Genomic DNA, 10954 nt, shown 5'->3' with positions numbered 1-10954 from the left:
TCTAACTATCATTTAGAGGAACACGACTTGTACAATATTGGCGAATATGCCCTACTGATTTGCACCTGCTGCACCTACGCGGTCGAGAAAATTCTCCAGTAGATGATATTCTAGACGTACTTGGACGTTCAGGACCATGCAGTTTAATGAGAGGTGGCAACAATGTATTAAGTGGGCAAATATGGTCAAGGACTTCTCACTTAGGTTCGTTCAGTAGAGGAAAAATTGTCTCAGCGTACACAGCTCTCCAATAATTAGTCATATAGTAATGAGAGCACAAAGTTCTAACTGCAAATCCTCGATATATAGCAACCGCGACTACATGCTCACACAAAAAAGTCTCCAACTGAAATTTTTTATAGCTGCATGTGTTATCAGTCAAGTCCACCATGTATGCTGTATTACGTGCACATTCCACTGAGAAGGGCAACTCATCTAGTAGTTCGACATTCAACTGTCTCGCAAGTTCTACAGCTTTAAATAGTTTTTCCTCTTGCGTTGGGGCTAGCACATTCGTACAATTTTGTGATTCTGCATGTCGATCAGGAAATCACTGTTACAGCTTGGTACGGATTTTCTCAATCAGCGCAAGAATGGGTAATTCTCGATCCTTCTTGAATAATGCATTGAAAGATTTCACGTTGTTTGACGTCATCATGTTGTATTGATGTGATGAAAAAAACAAGCGCGACCAATGTTCAATCCCTATTTTTGTTAGATAATCCCATGCATCGAATGATTTACTTCCTATTTCAACCATGAACTTATTACACTTTTCAACACTGTAGGCTTCAGCCGCTCTCTTGAACAATGAAACGACACTTTTGCCCCAATACCTGGTCTTCAGATTGCCTTGAATATGGTACATGCAATACCCATGATGTGCATCTGGAAAAACTTCAGCGATACCATTTACTAAAGGCTGTCCCTGATATGTTACAAATGCAAGGTCATCAACTTCCCCGATTACATCCCTTAACTTTGTGAAGAACCACCGCATCGACAAGTAATTATCGACTATGCCGAATGTAAGAAGGTAAATTTGGATGTTGGCATCTTGATATATAGCAATAGTCAACTTGCCTTGATATTTAGATTTCAGTGTTGTACCATCAATTAGAATTAGGGGTCGCATTGCATTTCTAAATCCCCGAATGCATTGTCCAAGAGCCATGAAGAAGAATTTGAAGCAATTCCTACCCTCCGTCTCAATAAAAAATTTCGAGCCAGGATTAGTTTTCTCCATATTATGGCAATACCTGACCAATTTAGCATAGTTTTCCTCTGCAGAGCCCATTAAATCCTCAAAAGCACATTCATTGGCCTTCCAGACCTTCTGGTAGCTCAAGACTACTCTCTATTCTCGACGGACGTCATTAATGATATTTGATGGTCTGTAGATTGTACGAGGATCTGATACTTGAGCATTATCTGTCGACCAATAAACTAAGCTAGGGCTTGCTTGTGATCATTTCGACGTAATCCCAATTCACAAGTATGTTCCCGTGCATACTTATGAACTACAAAGCACTCATTCGTGTTCATCTTCGTCGCTCGCAAATGCCAACAGCAACTGTCGTCTACGTAAGCAATTGTCAACGACTTGTTTGATTTTTTCACTTTGAATTCAAAGTTGTATTTCAGTACAATTAGGTGCAGAGCTTCCTGCAAATCTTTTTTTCGTTTCAAATGGTCACTCGACATACAAATCCTCACTATCGGGAACTACATGGGAGGAGTCAGAGGACGGTCCACTCGATCCAGCCCCTGAGGTCCCACCCCGCTTATGTCTCTGTCAGGATAAAGAGATCAAATCCTTGTCGATAAAAGTATTTGCATTTTTACACTCATTGTCGTAAACCACGGACGAAATTCTGTGACTAACTATCTTTGGAATAACCGCCTCATCTTCATGAGCTATCTGGACCATATTCCAAAAATCATTAGCATTGTTATCCCCTCTATCTGAGTCTACTTGTTCACCTTCGACGACATCCTTTCTCACTAAAGTCACGCAAATCGGAGTCGAGTGTCTATTGTTCATTTTAAACAGATAATTCATTTCGGTATCAGAAGAAATCGTCATATGTGGACTCAGAACTTCATGGTCACTGAATTTAAATTTCAATTCCATGTCATACTGAGACAGATCAACATTTAGCTTGTTCTATAAAAGATTATAGAGTTCTGCATACGTTGTTGTTTCTGTTATGGAAATTCAGATACCACCACATTTATCGCTCGTCCATTTTCATACCTATCGATCTCTTTCGTCCAATTCAAAATCACCAATGTAACAAATTGGGACTACAACCATATCTGCGTGATAAAAAAGAATTTTTAATTGCAAGAAAATATTGAACGAAATAGGGAAAAAAATAAATTTAAAACAGTTTGTTTTGATTCGGTTGTTCCAGCCGATTGTTAAATTGTCCGGTTGTCCAGCCGTGTTTTTTATCTGTTAACTGGACAGTTGACAGTTCAAATTCGCTGTTCGGCAAAATAAACACACCAAACTTTTGAAGATTAATTTTTTAGTATTAATGCAGATGAATTTTTTCTCGTCAAAAGTTTAAAATTTTTCACAGATCTAGTAATAAAACTATCTACATTAACATATATGTCGAAATAAATTTTATCTATGCAAACGTAAAATAATTTAACGAAAACAAAATTAAATATACGTATTATAAACTTACTGATATGATGAGGATGATATAAAAAATTTTCAGCTACTGCGTTCGATGAATTTTTCAAATTTTGAGCTTCTAGCAGATGAAAGATGAAAGATGAAAGCGTTTTTATCTGTGTTGGAGTAAATAAATATGAAAAGTTTGCTGATTTTGATATTTTAAGTGGAAAGTGTTTGATTTTTATTTGTTAACAAAAGGGTAATAATGTCTTTTAAACAAAACAATCTTTTATAATTGCATAATGTACTTAAGGGCATTTTTATCTTTTAACACTCAATAGTCGTTGTCATAATTTTAAGAATTCAACAAGTTAAAATGAAATTTCCGTTATTTGACAACACCATTTTTAAAAGGGTAATTAGCACAAAACGTCCCTACCTTTCGATATTTTTGTAGAAAACGTCCATACCTTTCATTTTTTGACGGATTACACCCTCACCTTTACCTTTTTTTTTGTGTAAAACGTCATTCTGTCAACTCCCTATTAAAATACTCTGTTAAATCAAACGGTAATTAGCACAAAAGGTCCCTACCTTTCAATATTATTGTGCAAAACGTCTCTATATTTCATTTTTTGGCATAATTAGCACAAAAGGTCCCTACCTTTCAATGTTATTGTGCAAAAGTCTCTCCCTTTCATTTTTTAGCATTTTCACCCCTACCTTTCACCTTTCATTGCGAAAAAGGTCATTCTCATACATTTTTCAATAAAATGACAATTTTACCCTCCTATTCAAATAAAATAAAAGAAAAAAATAATTACTAACTGCAACCATAGTCCTTAAATTTTTAAAAAATTACAAAGAAATCATAAATTATCAACCACTACCACTTTCACAACCTATCAAGCTGCCAACTATAAATCAACATAACACCACCTTTAAATGTGGTTGTTTCAGACATATTAATGATCAATACTATGGAGGAGGATATTGGGGAGAATGAGGCGAGGCTGGTGGTGGTGGAGTCCGATAAGTGTTGTGGCCAAAAGATGGTGGTATATGAATCTATAGGTGGTAGCTTGGTGGAGTTGTAAAAGTGGCGGTAGTGGAGAATTTAGGATTTATCTGTAATATTTTGAAAGATTTAGGACTATGATTGCTATTAATTATTTATCTTTCTTTTTTTTTCTTTTTATTTTATTTAAATAGGAGGGTAAAATCTCCATTTTTTTGAAAAATGAATGAAAATGACGTATTGCACAATAAAAGGTGAAAGGTAGGGGTGAAAATACTAAAAATGAAAGGTATGGACGTTTTGCACAATAACATTGAAAGGTAACATTTTGTGCTAATTATGCTAAAAAAATGTAAGGTAGGAACGTTTTGCACTATAACATTGAAAGATAGGAACATTTTGTACTAATTACCTTTTGATTTAACGGAGCATTTTAACGAAAAGTTAACAGAATGATATTTTGCGCAAAAAAATGGTAAAGGTGAGGGTGTAATCTTTCAAAAAACGAAAAGATGTTTTCCCCAAAAAAAAACAACGAAAGTGAGGAAGATTTTGTGCTAATTATTATTGATCTGATGAGATTGATATAAAAAAATTTCAGCTACCGCGTTCGATGAATTTTTCAAATCTTGATCTCGAGCAGATGAAAGATGAAATCGTTTTTATCTGTGTTAGAGTAAATGAATATGAGAAGTTTGCTGATTTTGATATTTTAAGTGGAAAACGTTTGATTTTTATTTGTTAACAAAAGGATAATAATGTCTTTTTAAACAATTTTTTTTTAATTACATAATACACTGAAGGACATTTTTGTCTTTTAACACTCAATAAGTCATTGTCATAATTTTAAGAATTCAACAAGTGAAAATGAAATTTCCTTTATTTGGCAACACCATTTTTAAAAGTCTCTCTTTCTCCCCACCCCAAAAAAAAGACTTCCCCCAACCCAACCCTAAGTATATAAATAGAACTTCTCCCAAATCCACGAGTTTGTACGTCATTTCTCAATTTTAGGCCGCAGACCAACAAAGCGGAAAATTCGCCATGGGGAGAAGTAAGGCAATATGGATTCGTACACGCATATATGTGATGTATATGTATAGCTAGATACAGAGATACATATTGTTGTATATCTATTTTGACTTGTGATGAAATGATTCTGGAGGAATTATTTTCTATGTTATTTGTTAGATGGTATGAATATGTAAATGTATAGATAGATATATTCATGCTTTTGTGGTATTTATATTTTGACTTGTGATAAAATGATGCTGTAGGAATTATTTTTTGCATTATTTGTTTGATGGTATGAATTAAATTGATTTTGGAAAATTTTTTAGTGTTGCTGACCTTTTTATTAAGGTTGTTATGATGGATCCATGGTTTTATTGATATTTGAAAGCCTTTTTTAGGTTTATTTGTAGGGATATTAGGCTTTGGTGATGCATGTGACGTTGTTAGGGTATACAATTTTAATTTGTATTGTGCTACTGAATTTTTATTTGGTGAATGAGATAGTTTCATCAATTATGATCATAGGATTGTTTTATTTAGAAATGTAAATATTAGGTGCTAAGTAGGTTATGTTCTGGTTCACTGGAAAGTATAAAACCTCTAATTTTAAGTGAGATGTGTGTATAACTTTGGCTTGTGTGGGTTTTTACGTTCATGAGGTTCTGTTTATGACGAGAGGATAACTTTATTTATGAGGCTGGTAACCGTTGATTTTGTAAATCATGTCAATCTTGTTATACTTGAATATCTATTGCTAATTATTTTTTGTTTCTTGTCATCATTCAGTAAATTGTTATCTGTTTTTCTATATTGAATTGCTAACTATGTTAATGCAATGTATCTGGAAAGTAATGTATTAATCTTAGATAGGCTGCTTGATGTTATTTTCATTTAATCATATTTTGGATTTATGAGACTATTCTGAGTTTCCAAGTGTGTAGCATTCCTAAGGTGGATTGAGTATCAAATACTTCTGGAAATGAAAATTGTCTTTTTATTATCTTAGGAAATAGAAAATGCAGTACATTGTTTTGATGGGTTGACTACTTGTACGCAGGACCTGCTAGGTGCTATCGTCAAATAAAGAATAAGCCATACCCAAAATCACGGTTCTGCCGTGGTGTGCCAGATCCCAAGATCAGGATTTACGATGTAGGGATGAAGAAGAAGGGAGTTGATGAGTTCCCTTTCTGCGTGCACTTGGTCAGTTGGGAAAAGGAAAATGTGTCTAGTGAAGCACTTGAAGCTGCTCGTATTGCCTGCAATAAGTACATGACTAAGTTTGCAGGAAAGGATGCTTTCCACCTGAGGGTCCGTGTGCACCCTTTTCATGTGTTGCGAATTAACAAGATGTTGTCATGTGCTGGAGCTGATAGGCTCCAAACTGGTATGAGGGGTGCTTTTGGCAAGCCTCAAGGGGTTTGTGCCCGTGTTGCTATTGGCCAGGTGCTCCTCTCTGTTCGCTGCAAAGATAGCAACAGCCACAATGCGCAGGAAGCATTGCGCCGTGCAAAGTTCAAATTCCCTGGCCGTCAAAAGATTATTGTCAGCAGGAAATGGTATGCTCCTTTCCTATTGGCTTTCATTTTGGATTAATTGAGACATTTTGTAGTTTGGAAAACATGATGTTTTTGTCTAGACGACTGCCCCATTCACGTACATATTATTAAAGTATTGCTATTTATCTTGAATTTCAGGGGGTTCACTAAACACAGCCGCACTGATTACCTGAAGTGGAAATCTGAGAATCGGATTCTATCTGATGGTGTGAATGCTAAGGTTAGTTGTGACCTTAAGGATTAATTAAAATATTTGCAGCTGTTTTCCCTTTTTTCATGTTTATCTTTACATATGCTGCTTTATTGTCTAAACTCTTGGGGGCCGTTCACTGTTTATGAGAAAATTTTGTATTTGATTTTGCAGCTTCTGGGATGTCATGGACCACTGGCTCTGCGTCAACCAGGAAGAGCATTTTTATCTCAGGCTGAATCTGCCTAGGATAACGAAGAGATATGGTGGTGATCGGCTCCATCTTCTTCACATTTAGTTTTTGAGTTATGCTGTTATTTCTGAGACTTCAAATACTTGCTTTTTAAATATTTCATCCTTTTTTTGGATGAAGTGTAGGAGCTTGATTGTGTTAAATTTCTGATACATTTGTCAATATTTATTTCCTGGTGTGAGGTATTTATTCTGTGGTACTTTGAACAGTTTAATTACCCTTTTTAATGTGATGTAACTTTGTTAGTGTTGGAACATACAGCCTCTTTTTCCCCCCATTCTTATTCTCATTCTCTCTCTCTCTTATTTTCAACTATACAATATTTCATAAAATAATATTACACGGAGATCAAAAATCTTTCATTCTTTTTCAAATACACATTTTTCAAAAAATCACTATTTCAACAATTAAAATTTGAAAAGAATGAGGACCAAATGGGGCACAATGACCAAGAATTTAAGTTAGTTACCAGAATTTTATTTGTTACGCAACTACTTAAAGGTTGAACACCAACCTTGAGGGTTCCCACTGTCTCGTCTCTAGAGTTTTGTGTGGGAAGTAAATCGCAGGATGTGTCCCAGGAGGTCAGGAAATAAGAGCTGTTTGTATACTGTGCTTACAAGGAGTTCAATTTCATGTTTTAGGAATCGAATCTCACTCCCGTCCTTTGCACCACTAGGCTATGTCCGGGGAGGCTTGTTACGCAACCACTTGTTTGCACATGATGGGTGTGCTGAAAATTTTAATTTTAATGCATAAAATCTTATAATTAACAAAATATGAATCCAATCTTATCTCTTTAATAGAATCCTACTTCATATGATTACATCAATGAACTTCGCAACTTTTTCTTTTTGGCTTTTTTGGACTTATAACAGTTTGTGATAGAAAAAAATGTGTATAAGTCAGTAACCCACACCATTTATTTCGATATATCAGACGATCTAATTATTAACAATCAGCAATGGATTTTATACTGCCTGGGCCATCAATTGACATTCTCTTACCATCAAGTCAAAGATCGTGTAGGATAGTAATTGTGTAATATATGTAACTTTGATGGGGTCATCGTGAATTACAAATGAGAGCCTGAGCTTCTCGCTTACTCTCCTAAATCGAAAAATTTCTCGTATTAGAGGTGGATGGCCATATAAATTGGTTTGCTCAAGGTGGATGCTCGATCCAATTGATCTTTCACAAGGCCAAGTAGCCCAATTAGCACAGTTGCTATTTGCCATTGTTGACCCGACCCAAGCTTGAAGAAGCAGCAGATTCTCGGCTGAATCCGCCTTGCTTAGCTTGTTGGGCATGCTTGTGCTAGGCCAAGCTTGTCGTGCGTGAGCACCAAGCAAGGCATAATTTAGTGAGCTTAAGGATTTCAACCTGTGCTAGCTTCTATGAAAATATTGGATCTGAGCTTTTTGGTCTGGTTATAGTTGTCACATTGTTTGGCTAGAGCATTCACATTCTTAGAATGACCAAAGCGTAATAGTAATGGCTGACTGACCTTTTTGTAACATAAGTTGAGCTCTTCGCTTAGGTTTGATCTTTGTTTAATTTCTTTGATGCTGATGTCATGTCATGTCCAGTCGACTGGCCATGTCACATTGCCTCTTAAGCATGTCAATTTTTATGAATAAAACTATTTGTAGTCGTTCACAACACCAATCGTCCTACATAACATGCACATGACAGATAGTTATCTGATGTGTAAGTCGATAAAAGATTATCACATTAATATATCAAATAATCATCTGTCATATTCATGTTACGTATAACGATTTTCGTAGTGAGCGATTAAAAATAGCATTATTTAATTTATTTATTTTTACTCTAGCATAGTTACTCTAATTTAGCATATGTTAAGAACATGTTGTTTTCCACTTTAAAAGTGAATTTACAGTCTCTAATCTTGAAAATTGTTGGCATGTGGACAGAAAATAATAAAAGCCATAGAATAAGTTAGAAACTCACGTGCACTGGTGACTAGTGATTCACATCCCAGACTTTTGTGTTTGTGTGTGATCATTTGTCACTTTCTTGTATAGAAACACGAACTTTAATGTGTATATCTAATAGCTGTCATTTGGATACGTCTTCCATAATTTCAACATTTACACTCCTGTGACAGACAACTTGTTTGTTTCAATGTTTTTAAACCCGACTCGTGCATCAAGCTAGAAAAAGTTTAGGGTTTGAGTTTCTAAAAGTTCGAATCATAGTCGAACTGAAAGTCTAGTAAAAACTCAAGTGATTTGACAAAGAGAAGCTACTTTTCATTAATATAAATATCGAAAAATCAACCTTAAAAGGCAGTTCAGTGGTCAGGTTTTGAGTTTGCTCCCCAATGGTCATCAGTTCGAGTCACCTCGGGATCACTAGGGTGAGTACTCGACCGTAAATTTTAGGACCGTTAGATTAGTCGAAGTGCGTGTAAGTTGATTTGGATACCCACGGTCATCAAATAAATAAATAAATAAATACCGAAACATTCAATTAAAATACCAATACCAAAGAAAGCTTCTATTTCTCCATTTATTTATTTATTGGATAAGACAATAGCATAACCTGCTCAGCATTGTCTAGTTCAGCCGATTCTGGATTGAGTTGACAATCGATCGAGTTTTGTCCTAACTTTAATATATGGGTTATGCTACATAGCCATATTTGTTGACACATCGGTTGACATAACATACTCACATGGGGATGTCGACATTATTTTATTGACGTGGGCCCCACACCTCGGCTGTGAGAGGTGTGTCAACCTTTGTGTCAACAAATGTGGTCATTTGGCTTAATTCTTAATATATTATGCGTCTTTATCGTGTAACTGAGTTGATATACGACTGACCTATTTGATTTCTTGTGTGAAACTCGATTTTCTCGGTTGAACCTTAAAATCCATTCCTAATTGCATTTAATTAGCACATAATTTCTCCGACAATTCAATTCTCTTGGGATATATGAAGTAATTATAGCATGTAACTGTAATCAAAAGTAGTAGCAGCAGAAAGTAATAACATCATTTAAAATGAGTATCAATTGAATTAATGGCTTCGTGGGCCAAGGTAAGGACAGTAATAGAATAAAAATAAAAATATAATTTTTTGTGACAATTGTCACAATGTTAGTCCGTGATTGGTTTGCCGTTTTCGATCCATTTTTCGTTTTTCGTTTTCGAAAACGTGGAAAACACGTTTGGTCCGTCGTTTTCGAAAACGTATTTTAGAAAATGAGTTAAAATTTATAACTGAAAATGCAAAACGACTTTTTATCGTTTTCAGTTATAAATGTCGAAAACGTTCAAAAAGCGAAAAACGGGCCGTTTTCGAGGAAAACTAAAAAACGTTTTGAAAATGAAAATAGAAATCAACCGCACCCTTAGTATTGAGAAATGAAATTTACTAGATAATTTAGTTAAAAATCATATTTTTAATAGATTTTAATAAAAGTTAATGATACATATAATTGAAAAGTAATGAATTCATGAAATATAATTGAAGACTACAGTACAAATTCATTCACAACTCTAGTTTGAGTCTCCATCACAAGTAGTGATCCAAATTGTGAAAGTAATAACTTGTTGAGTAGGGTGGATTGTATACTATTATTCGACCGTACTGAGAAAAAGATGTTAAATTATTATTCATCGTACTGCTGTTACATAACAAAAAAATGTCGCTCTCGAGGATTATGACATAAATTCATTCCCTAATCTAGTTTGAGTCTCCAACGCAAGAAGAGATCGAAAATAGAGAAAAATTGAATTAATCGCTTGTCAAGTAAGGTGGACTGTAAAGTACTCGACATGAAGGGAAAAAAAGAAAGGAAAGAAATTAAATGTTTGTCCACTGTACTCTCACCAAGACTATGGCACAAATTCATTCTCTAACAGAGGCCTCGTTCGAGTCTCCAATGCAACAGGCGCCTTTGTATACGCAACTCTTGTCATTGGTAACGCCACTCCCATTTCCGAGATCTCTTCCATTTTCTGTATCTTTTTCCGGCGTCTGCACCTATATGCACAATAAAATAACATGCTCAAACAAGCCAATAAAATTGCTCCTCCCACAGCAGGCCCAACAATTATCCCCACCTTCCGATGCCCTTTTCCGCCGCCGGAGACGGTGGATCCTCCGCCCGCTTCACTGTTACCACCACCTCCAGTAGCTGGAGCTGGTGCCGGAGAAATTGACTCAACAACAATGGAATAGTGGCCTTGTTTAGTTGTCGAACAGGTGTTTGTGGAAATGACTCTGTCAAATTCTACTGAACCATCTAAGTCAAA

At 35.4% G+C, this 10954-nt stretch overlaps 2 protein-coding genes across 2 annotated transcripts; one reads left to right on the top strand and one right to left on the bottom strand.

Annotated features, from left to right (window-relative positions):
* Positions 1-4553: 4553 nt before the first annotated feature.
* Positions 4554-6922, top strand: LOC111403685 (60S ribosomal protein L10-like). The gene is made up of 4 exons (XM_023032277.1): positions 4554-4704; positions 5722-6223; positions 6362-6443; positions 6588-6922. Exons 1-4 carry the CDS (start codon positions 4695-4697, stop codon positions 6660-6662), a joined length of 669 nt encoding a protein of 222 aa, XP_022888045.1. The 5' UTR covers positions 4554-4694; the 3' UTR covers positions 6663-6922.
* A 3362-nt stretch (positions 6923-10284) lies between these two features.
* LOC111404928 (uncharacterized protein C36.11-like) lies at positions 10285-10948 on the bottom strand (the record flags this gene model as incomplete). Its single annotated transcript, XM_023033651.1, has 1 exon — positions 10285-10948. A coding segment is annotated over one exon (414 nt), but the record flags the coding sequence as incomplete, so codon positions are not given.
* Between the last annotated feature and the right edge of the window lie 6 nt (positions 10949-10954).

The sequence above is a fragment of the Olea europaea genome, chromosome 11, assembly GCF_002742605.1.
Source record: "Olea europaea var. sylvestris chromosome 11, O_europaea_v1, whole genome shotgun sequence".
NCBI classification, from domain to species: Eukaryota; Viridiplantae; Streptophyta; class Magnoliopsida; order Lamiales; family Oleaceae; genus Olea; species Olea europaea.
This window is presented reverse-complemented; position numbering and strand designations above follow the sequence as displayed.

Bases quoted from the DNA above. Each gene is read 5' to 3' on its own strand.
- LOC111403685 (XM_023032277.1), top strand. The intron at 6,224-6,361 runs GTATGCTCCTTT...CTTGAATTTCAG, and splicing joins ATTATTGTCAGCAGGAAATG to GGGGTTCACTAAACACAGCC. The intron at 6,444-6,587 runs GTTAGTTGTGAC...TTGATTTTGCAG, and splicing joins CTGATGGTGTGAATGCTAAG to CTTCTGGGATGTCATGGACC.